This window comes from Rhinoderma darwinii, chromosome 3 (assembly GCF_050947455.1).
Source record: "Rhinoderma darwinii isolate aRhiDar2 chromosome 3, aRhiDar2.hap1, whole genome shotgun sequence".
NCBI classification, from domain to species: domain Eukaryota; kingdom Metazoa; phylum Chordata; class Amphibia; order Anura; family Rhinodermatidae; genus Rhinoderma; species Rhinoderma darwinii.
Window position 1 is genome coordinate 209,537,394 of NC_134689.1, and position 17,818 is coordinate 209,555,211.

The 17,818-nt window shown below is 45.0% G+C and overlaps 2 protein-coding genes across 5 annotated transcripts in view; one reads left to right on the forward strand and one right to left on the reverse strand.

Moving 5' to 3' along the window:
• Positions 1 to 3,106: 3,106 nt before the first annotated feature.
• TMEM60 (transmembrane protein 60) lies at positions 3,107 to 17,809 on the reverse strand. 4 transcript variants are annotated; one of them, XM_075857347.1, is made up of 2 exons: positions 17,711 to 17,809; positions 3,107 to 3,714 (listed from the first exon to the last, which is right to left on the reverse strand). In XM_075857347.1, the coding sequence occupies exon 2, from the start codon at positions 3,664 to 3,666 to the stop codon at positions 3,262 to 3,264; it is 405 nt and encodes a 134-aa protein (XP_075713462.1). In that variant the 5' UTR covers positions 3,667 to 3,714; positions 17,711 to 17,809; the 3' UTR covers positions 3,107 to 3,261. The 4 variants fall into 4 exon arrangements, with proteins under 4 accessions (XP_075713462.1, XP_075713459.1, XP_075713461.1 ...); XM_075857344.1 differs by lacking the exon at positions 17,711 to 17,809 and adding an exon at positions 17,358 to 17,513; XM_075857346.1 differs by lacking the exon at positions 17,711 to 17,809 and adding an exon at positions 8,676 to 8,815.
• PHTF2 (putative homeodomain transcription factor 2) overlaps positions 17,578 to 17,818 on the forward strand; it is a 102,069-nt gene continuing 101,828 nt past the window's right edge. Inside the window, exon 1 of the mRNA XM_075857342.1 lies at positions 17,578 to 17,669. The gene's annotated coding sequence lies outside the window, so the exon portion shown is untranslated. The remainder of the gene's footprint in view (positions 17,670 to 17,818) is intronic.

A 17,818-nucleotide genomic window follows, 5' to 3' on the forward strand; every position in this document is an offset into this window, starting at 1 on the left:
GGGGAACTGGAGAAATGGCTCTCAATCTGAGTAGTTTCTGGACGTCATGGATAAGGATCTGATGAAGATCTTTTGCTTGGTACTGGGTTATTAGGAATTTCTCTGGAGGAATGGAGGAAAATTCTATTTTGTATCCTTCTTCTATGATCTTTAGAACCCAGGGGTTCTGGGTTATTCTCGACCATTTGGGATAAAATTGTAGGAGTCTTCCCCCCACGCTCTTGGCGTCATTGCTTTGAGGGCTGGAATGAATTATTTGGGTTAAGGAGATATCCTCGACCCCTTTTTCCTTTGGGGTAACTCCAGCGATCGGACTTCCCTTTCCCGCTGTAGTTCTGTGAGGTAGGATCCCTCTGTTGGCGAAATCTTCCAAACTGAGGGGGTTTTTTTGGTTTCTCTTCAGGAAACCCCTTTTTCCTATCTGTTGCACTCTCCAGCATGTTATCGAGGAGAGGACCAAACATCAGAGACCCTGTAAATGGGATAGAACACAACTTGTTCTTGGACTTCGTGTCTCCTGACCACATTTTGAGCCATAATGCTCTTCTAGCAGCATTTGAGAGAGCCCCATTCCTGGCAGCAAATCTAATAGATTCCGCTGAAGCGTCTACCAAGAATCCGGTTGCCATTTTTAGTAAAGGTAGAGATTCTAATAGATCTTGTCGTGATGTCTTCATCATCAAATGGGTCTCTAGCTGGTTTAGCCATATAAACATTGCTCTTGCTACTGATGTGGCCGCGATATTAGTTGAGATCAAGGCCGAGGAAGATTCCCACGCTCTTTTCAGTAGTCCGTCTGCCTTTTGGTCCATGGCGTCCCTCAACTGAGAGGAATCTTCAAATGGGATTGCGGTTTTTTTTTTAGCAACCCTGGCTACTGGGACATCTACTTTTGGGATCTCATCCCAAGGTTTAGTGTCCTCTGGATCAAAGAGAAGTCTGTTTTTAAAATCTCTTGAAATGAAGAGCCTTTTTTCTGAATCTTCCCATTCAGTTGTCACCATTCTTTTGAGATTTCCGTTTACCGGAAAAACCCTTGTTTTCTTTTCCGTTAGACCTCCAAACATCTCATCCTGGATGGTATGTGGTTGGTCTTCCTCGGGAATATCCATAGTTTCCCGTATTGCTTGAATTAAGGTATCCGACATCTCAGAAGAGAAGAATTTTTTTTTTCTCTTGAGTGGAAGAAGTTGAAGGCAAGAGTTCCTCTCTTTCTTCTAACTCATCCTCCGATAGGTAATAACACTCCTGCTCAGAGTCAGACCCCTGAGAAGGAGGACAATATTTTTGATCCACTTCACTCCGTGGTCTTTTTGCCCGGGAGTGTGAGGGACTTTCTTGCGGAGGGGCGAGGGAGGCTACTGACTGACCCACTTCTTCACGAATCATAGTCCTAAGTTCAGACATGAACGTTGGTTGTTCCTCCTTTAGTATTTTTGCAATACAATCTTGACACAATTGTTTCCTATGGGACTCTGGCAATTTTTTTGCACAAGTCGCACATTTTTTAACCTTCTTTTTATCGGTTTGTCTCTTGAGAGGAATCTTTTTCCTAGAGAAAACAGAAGGTAGGTAAAGTATGGTGTACATACATAAGGGGTCATACCTTTCCCCAAGGGAGAGACTCACGTGACCCTGGGACATATCTGGAGTTCCATCAGGACAAGGAAGTTCCATACCGCGACAGGTAACAGGCAATGCAATATGCAATCCACAAAAAAATAATCCAAGTTAGAGTTATCAGCTCTAACTACATACCTGTGCGTGTCCCTTTAAATGCGGGCGTTTTGAATTTCCCGCCTTCCAAGATGGCCGCGGACCGGAAGTAGCCAGACGTCATTTCCGGTCGGTTATTCGTCCAGCGTGTTCCTGGAGTGCAGCCGCCATAGCCGGCGACTGAGGCTTGCTATGCGGTGCAGCGAGGATCCCTGCCGGTGCGTCCATGTTTATGGAGCTGCTTGTCCGCTGCCCGGCCGAAGCCTGCTTGGGAAACCCCAGCCCCCACACACTACCAGAACCCTGCCTAGGATTCCCCAGGTAGGTGTCTCAGGGAGGGAGCTAAGGGACCCCTCGTTTGAGGGGTGTTAGCCTGGGCTTTAGGGGGAAGAGAAGGGGGAGTGCACGGACCCCCCGATCTTGCCCCCTGCCCGAATTTCTTTCCTGCACTAACACAGGAGCGACGCTCTCTGCTCCTGACCCTGTGGGGACAGGAAGAACACTGGCAAGTGGGTGGTGGGAGGGGCCTTTTAACCTCTCTGTCTTCCTGTCCCTACAGAGGTCAATAGGGCAACCTCCTGTGGTGCTGTCATGAGGGATGTACTGGAAATATAAACATTTCTGAAGGGTTCACAATCTTTAAAGCACTGTGTTCTGACACAAGCAACTGCAAACTACCCCATCACTTACCCCTGCGCTTTATTTCAGGACCCCGTGCTGATCCTGGATCGGCATACTAAACAGTTAATGGCACAATTATTCCATCCATAGCTTTCAAGATGACGGCGGTCAAGTGATTTGGCCACATGACTGCCTGCATACTTCAAAGTGAGGGATCGTTCAGACGAGCGTATATGTAGTCCGCGTAAAACAACGTCCGTCACATGGACTCATGTACTTCAATAGGGCCACTCACACGACCGTTGTTTCAACGGAGCGTGCAATGGGTCAGAGAAAAAAATAGGACGTCCTATTTTACTGCGTCACGCACCCCTCCATAGACTCTAGTCTATGGAGGATCAGTGACAACGCGCCCCGCACGGGTGCACCTGGGACGTGAAAAACTGCAGTTTTTCACGTCCAAGGTTAGCTGTAGTCGTCTGAATGTAGCCGGAATCTCATAGGCTTGCATTGAGCGACTGACGACCTGCCCACACAACAGAGGCTGTAGAATTCAGAGTCATGTGACCCAACACCGGGCCGGAACAGATCGAACAACTTTAAAATAAAGCCACCATTAAGAGAAATACTTTCACTGCCTTTTACCTAACCTACTTTATACAGAAAGAGAAGAAAGGAAAAAAAAATTCCCCCGAAGTGCTTCTTTAATGATTGTTACAAGAATAGTTCTTCAACAGTTAAAAGCTTAAAAAAAAAACAAACGTTTGCATTGTATTATTATGTGTCATTTATTTACATGCTGTACAGTTTAGGAAAATGGCGATAGACATTTTAGAGTCTTGGAGCTCTACAGGAATATTAGCTAGTTAAATCGGATGAAGTCCGATGTTGTCCTGGTGGAGTTACACATCCGGGTAGCCGCAGCTAATCACGTCTCACGTAAAACACATTGTATCCAAGTTCAATCAGTCCTCCAATGAGCAAGATCCACAATGGAATAAATACGAGACACAACAACATACTGGTGAACTGTTCCAGCAAGGCACATAGGGCAAGACAAAATGCCAATTTCAAGAACATAGCCGTAAGATACCAAGACTTTTTCTTCATATTTTGAGCTCCATTCCTGGGGTCATATCCAGATTTACACCGTCCTGCCATTTTTACAATTAACATAACGATTAATATAGTGTCAAATATCCAGATGGGTATGAAGATGATGAACCAGTTCCATGGGGCTTTCTCATCCAGCTTCAGCACCAACATGATCAAGAAAAGTAAACTGAAGAGCCATGTCAGCAGCACTCTCTGCGCCAGGGACATTCTCATTTATACGGATATTAAGGGGTTTCAGAGCCAAGATGAAGTGTTGTATTCCTACACGATGAAGCAAGAAGAGACTCAGTGAATATAAATGGGGGGGGGGGGGTACTATCATGAGGTAGCACATCTAAATCTAATAAACAGATCAGACAACTGAGGAATACCCACCCATCATACCATACACATATCTATTAGGTCTCATGCTCATGGACTAAGTACAGGCCCATGGTACCTTGCACAAAAAAGGTGTCCACAGCCCATAGAAATGAATGGGTCCGTAATTACGGATGTGCATTGGACCTTAGGGTCAGATTTATCAAAATTGTCCTGCATAAAAAAAAAAAACTGGTCTTGTTTCTCATAGCAATCAATCACAGTGCAGCTTTCATTTTACCTGAAGTTTAAGAAAACCGAACTGTGATTGGTTGCTAAAGGAAACAGGCTAGTATTTCTGTTAAGACAGCTTTGATAAATGAGGCCCTTAGGCCCTGTTCATACAGTTGTTTTTTTTGCAGGTGGAAAGATTTTATCCTGCCTGCGCACTCTTTGCAGAGTTTTTCGGCCACGGCCATTCAGCACCGCGGGCAAAAAATGCAGTGAAAACCGCTTTCTCTGCCTCCAATTGATGTCAATGGGAGGTCAGAGACAAAAATGCCTGAAGAAAGGGCATGATGCCTCTTTCCCGCCAACGTTTTTTTCCCACTCGCGGCAAAAAAACGGCTCCGCCTGTTATCGAAATCAATGGGAGACGTTTTTGACACCGTTTCCGACACGGTTTCTGACGTGGTTTCCATGCCAAAACAGCGCCAAAAAACTCTGTGTGAACAGGGCCTAATAGTTTAGCATTGAACACTAGCACAAAGGGGAACAAACTTTCTTATGTTTTAGCCTATTGGGTTCCCAAAGCCTGGGCTCCACAGATGACATCTTCTCGATGACATGGCAGAAGTTGCTTAAATTAAAACTAGTATCACAGAGTGGGAACTCTTCCTAAAACATAACCTTTATTCCTTATTCAGATTAAAATATTCTGGCTAATTCTTTTGAATGCAAATACCCCTGACACAACCAGGGTTGAATCAAATAAGCAATCCACAATAATCACCTGGAGAATCCAGAAAACTATATCTAGATGGCATGGTACCATACACACCTACAAAATTAGTGTCATTTCTAAGCACCAAATATTGCATAAAATGACCACAACACTGACACTTCATAACCATCCCAACGCATTTCCCCAACCTAGTTGGTTCATCAGGGGACAATATTGGACAATTTGTGTGTAATTGGAGACCTATAAAAGTGATAAACATTTGCTTGTAATGGCACATTTGTGCCCGATTACAACTCACGACTCCTGGGAGTAAAGATGACAATTGGTTGAGGAAGGAACATGTGGATGAAGATGATCCACTTTACAAGGCATGCCGGTAGAAGCTGTAGATGGAGGCTTGGCATTCCACATGGTCTGTGATGACTTCCTGCCACCACGGCTCCTCAGGAAGTCATGACAGACCATGTAAAATGCATTATCTTCATCCACCTGTTCTTTTTTCAGCCAATTGTCATCTCTGCTCCAATGAAGCCATGAGTTGTTATCTGACACAAATGTGCCGATACAAGCAAATATTTATCATGTATGTGTATATACCTTTTACGGTTGTCACGATACCAGAATTTGGACTTTGATACCGATACTTCATGTAGTATTGCGATACTCGATACCAAAATTATACTTTGCCAACAATAATAATTTAAAAAAAAAGTTATACCATTTTCTCATGTGAGGCACGTGGTGTGATGAATTTTGAACCTCCATGTGCCTCACATTAATAATAATTAACCCCATCATGTTCTTCAGTCATAATGGACAACATTGGGTTAATGTGTGAGGTACATGATTGGGTTAATTACTATTAATGTGAGGCACATGGAGGTTCAAAATTCAGAATACCTCATATTAAAGAAAACAGTTTTTATTTTATAACAGCGTAAACCTAATAAATGACGCTATAAATTTGTTATTACGGTCGCCACAATACCAAATATGTGTATATTTTATGTACTGAGACTTATTTTAATGTTTATTGTAAAAATGTGTATATTTTTTTTGTTTAACATTACTTTGTTTTTTTTTTACTTTTTTATTTTTAAAAATTAAAGTGCTGGCACATATCTATATGCCAGTACATTAGCCTGTGTACTGATAGGTATGTCCTAACAACTGCCTGTGTACTAAGTATGCCCTAACAACAGGAAATATGGTCAGACAGACCTGGGGTCCTTCAATGGACTCTGGACTGTCTGCCCATATATGGTATGTCCCTCGATCGCTTCACAGGGATTCCCTGTGACGCGATCCAAAAGGCATCCCCCCTTCTCATTTACCCCTTTAATGCTGCAGTCAGTTTTGATCGCAGCATTTAGGGGAATAGTGGTGGAGATGAGAGGTTTCTCTGATCTCCGCCGTTAGAGCGGGGCTGCAGCTGTGTAATACAGCCATTGCCCCTTTCCTGACATTAAGTGTGCGCGGTCAGCATGAGGTGATGCGTCAGGCGCTGCACTAATGAGCAGGCACTGAAGACAGAACATGGGGGTGTTTTCTAGTGCACCCGCCATGTTCTGTCTTCAATGCCGGCAATCATTAGTGCAGAGCTGGTCGCATCACATCATGCTGACTGCACACACAGTGTACACTTGTCAGGCAGGACTCAGGAGCGGGGCAATGGCTGTATCACACATGTATCCCACAACCGCAGACTTGCTCTAACAACATTCATATGAGTGTTACTATACGTAACTGTGCGGCCCCACAGCTTAGTATCAAAATACATGAATTAACGGTATTGAACCGTTTGAGGGTGCACAATATCGAAACAGTATCATAGTTTCAATACATCGTGCAACCCTAATACTTTTATAGGTCTCCAATTACACACAAATTTGCCAATATTGTCCCCTGATGAACCAACTAGGTTGGTGAACCGCGTGTATCCCTGGAGTTTGTCCATAGGTGTGTATGGTACCATGCCATCTAGATATAATTTTCTGGATACTCCAGGTGATTATTGTGGATTGCTTATTTGATTCAACCCTGGTTGTGTCAGGGGTATTTGTATTCAAAAGAATTACCTAGAGTATTTTAATCTGAATAAAGGTTATGTTTTATGAAGAGTTCCCACTCTGATACTACTTATTTCTTTAAGGAATCCACATATTGTGATTTCAGTGATATACAGTGAAGGAAATAAGTATTTGATCCCTTGCTGATTTTGTAAGTTTGCCCACTGTCAAAGTCATAAACAGTCTAGAATTTTTAGGCTAGCTTAATTTTACCAGTGAGAGATAGATTATATAAAGAAAAAAAAAGAAAATCACATAGTCAAAATTATATATATTTATTTGCATTGTGCACAGAGAAATAAGTATTTGATCCCCTACCAACCATTAAGAGTTCAGCCTCCTCCAGACCAGTTACACGCTCCAAATCAACTTGGTGCCTGCATTAAAGACAGCTGTCTTACATGGTCACCTGTATAAAAGACTCCTGTCCACAGACTCAATTAATCAGTCTGACTCTAACCTCTACAACATGGGCAAGACCAAAGAGCTTTCTAAGGATGTCAGGGACAAGATCATAGACCTACACAAGGCTGGAATGGGCTACAAAACCATAAGTAAGACGCTGGGTGAGAAGGAGACAACTGTTGGTGCAATAGTAAGAAAATGGAAGACATACAAAATGACTGTCAATCGACATCGATCTGGGGCTCCATGCAAAATCTCACCTTGTTGGGTATCCTTGATCCTGAGGAAGGTGAGAGCTCAGCCGAAAACTACACGGGGGGAACTTGTTAATGATCTCAAGGCAGCTGGGACCACAGTCACCAAGAAAACCATTGGTAACACATTACGCCGTAATTGATTAAAGTGCCCGCAAGGTCCCCCTGCTCAAGAAGGCACATGTACAGGCCCGTCTGAAGTTTACAAATGAACATCTGGATGATTCTGAGAGTGATTGGGAGAAGGTGTTGTGGTCAGATGAGACTAAAATTGAGCTCTTTGGCATTAATTCAACTCGCCGTGTTTGGAGGAAGAGAAATGCTGCCTATGACCCAAAGAACACCGTCCCCACTGTCAAGCATGGAGGTGGAAACATTATGTTTTGGGGGTGTTTCTCTGCTAAGGGCACAGGACTACTTCACCGCATCAATGGGAGAATGGATGGAGCCATGTACCGTCAAATCCTGAGTGACAACCTCCTTCTCTCCACCAGGACATTAAAAATGGCTCGTGGCTGGGTCTTCCAGCACGACAATGACCCGAAACATACAGCCAAGGCAACAAAGGAGTGGCTCAAAAAGAAGCACATTAAGGTCATGGAGTGGCCTAGCCAGTCTCCAGACCTTAATCCCATCGAAAACTTATGGAGGGAGCTGAAGATCCGCGTTGCCAAGCGACAGCCTCGAAATCTTAATGATTTACAGATGATCTGCAAAGACGAGTGGGCCAAAATTCCATCTAACATGTGTGCAAACCTCATCATCAACTACAAAAAAACGTCTGACTGCTGTGCTTGCCAACAAGGGTTTTGCCACCAAGTATTAAGTCTTGTTTGCCAAAGGGATCAAATACTTATTTCTCTGTGCACAATGCAAATAAATAAATATAATTTTGACTATGTGATTTTTTTTTTTCTTTTTTATATATAATCTATCTCTCACTGGTAAAATTAACCTAGCCTAAAAATTCTAGACTGTTCATGACTTTGATAGTGGGCAAACTTACAAAATCAGCAAGGGATCAAATACTTATTTCATTCACTGTATAACTGTAGCTCCAAAGTGCGCGGTAACTACCGGTCATTAAAGGGGCAGATATACCATACATGTAACTTGTGCAGCTGCAGGCCCTGCAGGCAAGGGCCCACTGCTATCTAAAAAAAAATAGTGGTTCCTACTGTCCATTAAATGACATGTAAGTGGCTACACTCCTTTCCTCCTGCTTCTCACAATTACTGGTGGATTGGTACGGCGGAGAGAGACTTTATGAGGTGGTCTATGGCTAGCACGCCACTGCCATCAAGTCAGCAGTTAGATTTCATGGAGCCCATATACATTTCTTGTACATGGGTCCTGTTGGAGTCTTCCTCTGGGTGTGCACCTGTGACTTCACAACTAGATTTCAGTCAAGTAAGCTAATGTGACATCATAAGTAGGTTTTAGTGAGTGTGATGCAAGCTGATGTGATCGTACAAGTAATTTTAAGCTAGGTAAGCTACGGTAAAATCACACGTGGGTTTCAGTCAGGTAAGCTACTATGACATCCCACGTGGGCTTCAGTCAGGTAAGCTACTGTGGCATCACACGTGGGTTTCAGTCAGGTAAGCTACTGTGACATCACACGTGGGTTTCAGTCAGGTAAGCTACTGTGGCATCACACGTGGGTTTCAGTCAGGTAAGCTACTGTGTCATCACAAAAAGGTCTAAAAATGGACACTAAATTTTCAAACAAGTATGCTAATCTAATAGTGCACCTGATACAGATAATCTTTGTCATTTCTTTACTATTAAAATATTGTCATTTTATCCATGCAAATTCTGTGTGAAGTTTCTGCCACTAGGTGTCTCCTTTTCTGTAATGTGCTGTCCATCCCCTGTTGCCAAGCAAGAGCCAGCCATCTGTAGTTACAGAGCAGAATTGATGGACTGCAGAAAGTCGGGGGGGGGGGGGGGGTGTGTCTGTCCACTGCCTGCCAATAGAAGTCCAAGGGGGGGAGGGGGAGCAGGGAGAGAGACACAGACACGCTGCCAATGATTGGGCAAACGAGTGTTTAAATGAATGCTTGTTCCCGGTCATTGCCCTGTGTAAACAGGGCAACGTTCAGTCGACAAACGAGCAAACGCTCATTCATCAGCTGATCGTTTTGGCAATATCGTTGTCGACAGCATATCTCCCTGTGTAAACAGAGACACATGATGGAAATGCATGGGGATGAGCGATCATAGTAACGAGCTTGTCCCCATACATTATTGATCATCGCTTCTTGTGAAAGGAGCTCCGATTAATCTCGTTGAACAGAGCTAGTTTTTATGGCCAAAATTTATCGGTGTGAAAGGACCCTTAGAGGCACACAAACGTGCTGTAGCTTCTAATGTTAATGTCTCACCCCAGTGCTGGATTCTCAGCTACACTGCTCATTACTGCTATATATGTGATAGGAATAGGAGAGAAGGATTCTCCTCTTTCACGTGTGCAGTGTATAGAAAACATAATAGCCGTTACGCTCCACACACTAGCTCAGAGACAAAAAATTAGAAATGTTGGCTGCAGGGTAATCTACTGCGACATCACAGGTGGGTTACAGTCAGGTAAGTTATTAGGACATCACAAGTGGGTTTCAGTCAGGTAAGTGATTGTGATCTCACAAGTAGATTAATGTTAGTGTGATCTAAGCTAATGTGATATTACAAGTGAGTTTCAGTCAGACAAATACTGTGACATCACGTGTGGGTTTTAGTCAGTGTGAGGTAAGTGGGTTTCAAACACATAACCTGCTGCAACATCACAACTCTGTCAGGTAAGATGTGAGATTATAGGTGGATTCTAGTCACCAAAGCTGCTGTGACATCACAAGTACAGGGTGGGCCATAAAAAACAAAACCGTTTCCTTTTTGTGGTTTGTACAGGATATTGCTTATCGAGACTCATTCGCCAAAACTGTCTGACAGTAAAACAGTCTTTGCTGCCCGTAGCAACCAATCAGAGCTCAGCTTTTATTTTACTAGAGCACATTGGGAAAAAAAAATGAGGCCCATCGTATTCTTCCCTGCTGATCGAGCGCTATTGTTTGCGGAGGCAGTGATGTTGTGCGTGAGTGTGTGCAACGTACCACATTTCATTGAACAAGGAATTGCGATAGTGGAGGCCTATGTATGCACAAGCTAAACACAGGACTGTTTTGCTGGTCAATTTCCGGACCTTCCCAATCCAGCAAAACACAAAATGCATGGATTGGCGTGGAAGTGGCATAACAAAGGATCTGTGGTTGATGCCAAAAAAATAAATGAACAACCACGTGTTCAGACACCCGTCATTTATTCATGCATCTAGGAGAGGTTTATGAGAAGCCTGAAGAATTTGACGCAAAAATGATCCCAGCAAGCACACCTTAGAACCAATGTACTGAAATCACTTCAGCTGAAGCCATACCAAGTGTCAGTTGTGCAAGAGTTAACCAAGGGGGATGAATTGTTAAAAGTTAAAGCGGCTCTGTCACCAAATTTTGCAACCCCTATCTGCTATTGCAGCAGATCGGCGCTGCAATGTAGATTACAGTAACGTTTTTATTTTTAAAAAACGAGCATTTTTGGCCAAGTTATGACCATTTTTGTATTTATGCAAATGAGGCTTGCAAAAGTACAACTGGGCGTGTTGAAAAGTAAAAGTACAAGTGGGCGTGTATTAGGTGCGTACATCGGGGCGTTTTTACTACTTTTACTAGCTGGGCTTTCTGACGACAAGTATCATCCACTTCTCTTGAGAACGCCCAGCTTCTGGCAGATCACGCTGTGACGTCACTTCCCCAGGTCCTGCATCGTGTCAGACAAGCGAGGACACATCAGCACCAGAGGCTACAGATGATTCTGCAGGAGCATCGGCGTTTGCAGGTAAGTCGATGTAGCTACTTACCTGCAAACGCTGATGCTGCTGCAGAATCAACTGTAGCCTCTGGTGCCGGTGTCCTCGCTCGTCTGACACGATGCAGGACCTGGGGCAGGAAGTGAGTGACGTCACAGCGTGATCTCTCGAGAACACGCTGTGTGTCTGCACTGCCAGAAGCTGGGCGTTCTGAAGAGAAGTGGATGATACTTCTCGTCAGAACGCCCAGCTAGTAAAAGAAGTAAAAACGCCCCAATGTACGCACATAATACACGCCCAGTTGTACTTTTACTTTTCAACACGCCCAGTTGGACTATTGCAAGCCTCATTTGCATAAATACAAAAATGGTCATAACTTGGCCAAAAATGCTCGTTTTTTAAAAATAAAAACGTTACTGTAATCTACATTGCAGCACCGATCTGCTGCAATAGCAGATAGGGGTTGCAAAATCTGGTGACAGAGCCTCTTTAACGGAGTTTTAACATAATCAATATTTATCACCTATCCACAGTATAGGTGATAAATATCTAATCGGATGGGTGTCCGAGCTGCTCGGGCCTCCACGGATCACGAGAACAGTCTTGACATGGCATTACTGGGAGCCCCATGGGAATGGAGTGGTACTGCGCATGCTCAGCCACCGCTCTATTCATTTCTATGAGGCTGCTGAAGATAGTGCTTGGCAGCCAAGCATGTGCAGTACTGCTCCATTCATATGGGGCTTGCAGGGACAAGGTAAGCCTGTTCTCGGGATCGGTAGGCGTTCCAGTGGTCGGACACCCAACGATCAGATATTTATCACCTATCCCGTGGGTAGGTAATAAATATAGATTATGGGAAAGCCCCTTTAACTGATCACGAGAGTGAGTACTGTTTCTTTTAACAGAACAGGGTGACTTGCCATACGTCACAGAAGAATGTACGGAGAACAAAGGGTTATGGCCTGTGGGGTAGGGTTTATGAAACAAATCCCCAGACAGTGCCCAAACTGAAACAGTAAATTGGATTTCAAGTCCGGAATATGGGACGTGTGGTGTTGCAGGTGTTCCTGAACATGATAGCGCGGGCACGACTTAGCACAGCAGCTGGCGGAACCCACTGTAACAGGCAAGTACCTCACTTTTCCAATATCCATTATCCTGTACAAACCAAACGAGGGAAACAGGGTTCTGGTTTCATGCCCCCCTGTAGTTTGCCAGCTAAGCTCAGGGATCGGCATATCATATGTACTATGAAATTAGAAGTCGGAAATGAAAAATCGCATGTAGTGTTCCTGCACAGGAGTCCACCCCTATATCATTAGCCATGTGTGACAGGACCTCTGCAATTAATAACTAGATTTAAAGTTTCATCAAACTTTTAATATCTCAAAGAGATAGATCAGAAGTTTGGTTCAGTGGGGTCTGGATGATGAGACCATCATGATCGCCGGAATGAAGGCGCAGAAGTGCCCAGCTGAGCTTCCTGCAGCTTCGGTCGTGATTGGCGCTCACATAGATGTTCTTTGTCAGCCTAAAAGGGAGCGCTGATCACAGTCAAAGGTGTAGGGCGTTCAGCTGGCTGCTTCTGAACCTTTATTCCAGCAACAATGGGGGGTCTCAGCCTCCAGACCCAAACTTCTGATATTGAAAACCATGAGGAAAAAGGAGTCAGAAACTATAAGTACACAGAGATATATAATTTTATTATTACATCCAAAATACAAAATATAAAAACACAAATGCACAACGAGATATTTAAAACTGAAAGTAGATGGGTGGATCGGGTATAACAAACCCTCCACACGGGTATGCCGTAAGTGCTCGACCTTAGAAGCTATGCTAACATATCTAGGTATGTAAGGGAAAGAAAAGCACACAACGCCGCTAAATACAGACAGTGCTGATTCATTATAGCGGTGCCTGTGCCGTCTCGCCCCCAGATACTACGTACATGTCAACAATGGACAAAGTAACATCAGCATAATAATGACAGAAGAGTTATGTCTAGCTACTCTGTTACGTGGTCCTACAGATAAGGCATGGGAAAAAGGGTTGGCCCAGTATAGCCTGAGGTACAAGAGAAACGGAGTCCGCTTAACAGAACCAAGAAGAGGACACAACTAAAGTTGAAGACTTACCCTTGGAGGTGTTTAGAAGTCAAGTGACCCACCGAGTGTTGAAGCACCCCGACACGCGTTTCGCAAATATCGCTTCCTCAGGGGGTGTAAGTTGTTATGTGTCCCGTCCGTATATATCGCTATTGTATCTATTAGTGAATGTGATCAGCTGTGTCCATTTCCTAGGTCCACGGCGCATGTGCGGAAGTGCTCGAGGTCACGAGACCTCCATCCCCCGTCATCATGCGAGCATCGCGCCTGCGCGTCTCCAAAGACGCGTCTCCAGGGAGACAGCGCAGGCGCAGAGCCAGCAGCGAGACGAAGGGAAACAGAGACGGACACCCGGCATCCACGTAACATGCGCAACCCCATGGAAAAGAACGATGTAAGTACTAGTGTCCATGTCTATCATCATTCTACCAGTCTATTTTCCCATGCACTATGTCCAGAACCACAAATTGTGAGAAAATTTTGTTTTAGTACTACATTCAACTGAAATTAATTGATTCAAAATAATGAAACAGTGAGAAAATACAAACATAGTGTATATATGAAGGGACGGCAAATGACACATCCCTATGAAGAAGTACAATATTATATCAATCATATAAAAAGTGGTCCGTATTAAATAGTGAATAAAGGAATAAATAATTACATAAAGTAAATAAATACATAATAATTACTAATATTAATTTATAGTAGGTTAAATACATGTGTAAATCAAAAAAAATATAATAATACAGATCTTAAAAATAGTGACCAAATTATATAATATAGTGACAAAATATAAACACATAAAAGTGTGAAAAGTTAATGATAAATAGATAATCAATAATAAATTGATAAGTGGAGACGCGCAGGCGCGATGCTCGCATGACGACGGGGGATGGAGGTCTCGTGACCTCGAGCACTTCCGCACATGCGCCGTGGACCTAGGAAATGGACACAGCTGATCACATTCACTAATAGATACAATAGCGATATATACGGACGGGACACATAACAACTTACACCCCCTGAGGAAGCGATATTTGCGAAACGCGTGTCGGGGTGCTTCAACACTCGGTGGGTCACTTGACTTCTAAACACCTCCAAGGGTAAGTCTTCAACTTTAGTTGTGTCATCTTCTTGGTTCTGTTAAGCGGACTCCGTTTCTCTTGTACCTCAGGCTATACTGGGCCAACCCTTTTTCCCATGCCTTATCTGTAGGACCACGTAACAGAGTAGCTAGACATAAGGCCTCATTCACACGACAGGGTCCGAGTGTCGGCCGGGAAAATCGGCCGTTTTTGGCCGATTTTCCCGGCCAGTTTGCATCCAATTTGCATCCGTTCCGATTCCGTTCCGGGCCGAGTTGCCGTTTTTACCGGCCGATTTGGACCCGATTTGCATCCGTTTTTTTCCCTGTCCGTTTTAAAATCGGATGAATTTCATTTAAATTTGTTGCCACACACAGCCCTTTGTAGATAATGCCACAGCCCCCCTGGTAGGTAATGCCACCCAGCCCCCTGTTGGTGATGCCACCCAGCCCCCTGCAGGTAATGCCACCCAGCCCCCTGTAGGTGATGCCACACAGCCCCCTGTAGGTGATGCCACACAGCCCCCTGTAGGTGATGCCACCCAGCCCCCTGTAGGTAATGCCACCCAGCCCCCTGTAGGTGATGCCACCCAGCCCCCTGTAGGTGATGCCACCCTGCCCCCTGTAGGCGATGCCACCCAGCCCCCTGTAGGAATACCACCCTGTCCCCTGTAGGAATACCACCCTGTCCCCTGTAGGTAATGCCACCCAGCCCCCTGTAGGCAATGCCACCCTGCCCCCTGTAGGTGATGCCACCCTGCCCCCTGTAGGTGATGCCACCCTGCCCCTGTAGGTGATGCCACCCACCCTGCCCCCTGTAGGTGATGCCACCCTGCCCCCTGTAGTTGATTCCACCCTGCCCCCTGTAGGTGATGCCACCCAGCCCCCTGTAGGTGATGCCACCAAGTCCCCTGTAGGTGATCCCACACAGCCCCCTGTAGGTTGCACCCATCCCCCCCCCCCTTCCAGGAGAAGTCACTGACTTCAATGTCCATATATGGCCAGTGTAGTCACTGACTTCTCCTGAAGAGGAATTCCCTGCCACAGGTCGGGAATTCCGCTTCAGAAGTGAGTGACGTCACTGTGTCCATATATGGACAGTGTAGTCACACACTTCTCCTGTAGCGGCATCCCCGGCCATAGAGTCGGGGATTCCGCTGCAGAAGTGAGTGACTTCGCTGTGTCCATATCTGGACAGTGTAGTCACGCACTTCTCCTGTAGCGGAATCCCCAATCCCCGGCCGGGGATTGGGGATTCCGACTCCTACAGCGAGCAATAAAAGACCCCCCTCCTCCTCCTCACATGCACTCTGCACTGTGAGGAGGAGGAGGAGGAGAGAGAGTGCGCGAGCGACGGTAGACCCTGCCATCACTCGGGACACATTCCGGTGATGGCCGGGTATTACCCGGCCCCATAGACTTCTATGGGAGCCGGGCACCCGGCCGAAAATAGAGCATGTCCTATTTTTTGACGGCCGGTTTTCCCGGCCGTCAAAAAATCGGTCGTGTGAATAGCCCCATTAGGGGTCTATTATTCCTAATGCAGCCGGGTGCCGGCCGATTTATGAACGGCCGGCACCCGGCCGGGAAACCCTGTCGTGTGAATCCCGCCTTACTCTTCTGTCATTATTATGCTGATGTTACTTTGTCCATTGTTGACATGTACGTAGTATCTGGGGGCGAGACGGCACAGGCACCGCTATAATGAATCAGCACTGTCTGTATTTAGCGGCGTTGTGTGCTTTTTTTTCCCTTACATACCTAGATATGTTAGCATAGCTTCTAAGGTTGAGCACTTACGGCATACCCGTGTGGAGGGTTTGTTATACCCGATCCACCCATCTACTTTCAGTTTTAAATATCTCGTTGTGCATTTGCATTTTTATATTTTGTATTTCGGATGTAACAATAAAATTATATTTCTCTGTGTACTTATAGTTTCTGACTCCTTTTTCCTCATGGTTTTCAATGTTATTGTGGAGTTTTCGCTAGTTTATAGTGAGATTTTTGGAGGTAGTATACATCACCGTGTAGGTGATACCTAACCAAACTACTTTTCCTGTGAGACAACTTGGTTGTTAATTACCAAACTTCTGATATGTCTCTATGGAATATCAAAAGTTTGATGAAAGTGCAGTTACTCTTTACACTATTTGCTTTTATACATGTGCTGCTTTGAAGCAATACTACTTGATGTCTATTCATTTATTTTTGTACAAGAGACCAGCCCTTCTAGAAACAGATTGTCAGTCCGGGCCGTGGGTACAGCTAGAATTAGTGACTCCACCTTAGCTGTATTGTCTAAAGGGAGTCTAAAACCTACCTCCAGTCTCACCGAAGACTCATTCTGTTTGCTTAGTCCATCCCCTATGCTTTATACTGCATCTCTGCCTGTCCAGAGTGCGGTGTATAAGCACAAGGCTGCCATAGAAAGGGGCCAATGCCAACAGCTGACATCAGCAGCACCCAATGACAATAGCGCCCTACGGCAATGGCTGCCATCAGTAGCACCTAATGCCAAGAGTGACATAATTTCCTAAAACAGCAGTCAGTATAATAGTAATAATCTCAGACTCAGAGACATAACTTGAAGCTCCTCGGCCCAAATGCAAAATCAGGGCCCACCTACCATAAATCATTTATAACACCGATGTCTTCTATGTGGCGGACTCGCTTTGGGCCCCCTCAGGCTCAAGGGCCCGAGAGCGACTGCTACCTCTGCACCCCCTATAGCTAGACCCCTGCACCGACTGCTGTGCTATATTCGAATAACTCCCAGCAAGCCCCCGTGTATATAATGTGTGACTAAACTGAATGACATGTAATAGAGAACATGAGCAAGGAGCCATCCTCACCAGGGAGCAGAGCGCGGTGCGGCGATCATTGTGACACACAAGGGGGGCACATCGTATACACCCCAATATCCAGACGATACAAGGGAGTCGCGACGGTATTCTCCGTTACCAGCGGCCCCAGCACCAGAATCGCTTCCGGTTATCACACCAGTCGCTCATTGGCTAACATCAAACGACGCTCGTCCAATCACCATGCTTCATTCAGTTGCCCACATACATCACTGCGGATGCGTAGCGCAGTGGGCAGACATCTTTAGTCATGGAAACGGTCTAGCTTACTAACAATGGAAGGTACCAAAAACTCGTGGACAGGTAATTAAAAACTTATCACTATAAAGGCCTCAAAACCTTACAGGCAGGCCACATAGTATAAGCTGCCTCCTGCTTCCTTTACAAGCTTCGGCTTCTCCCAAATCAAAGATGGACGATAGGCGAGCTCCTTAATTGGTTTCCTCATGCTG

Bases quoted from the DNA above. Each gene is read 5' to 3' on its own strand.
- TMEM60 (XM_075857347.1), bottom strand. From the start codon at position 3,666: ATGAGAATGTCCCTGGCGCAGAGAGTGCTGCTGACATGGCTCTTCAGT.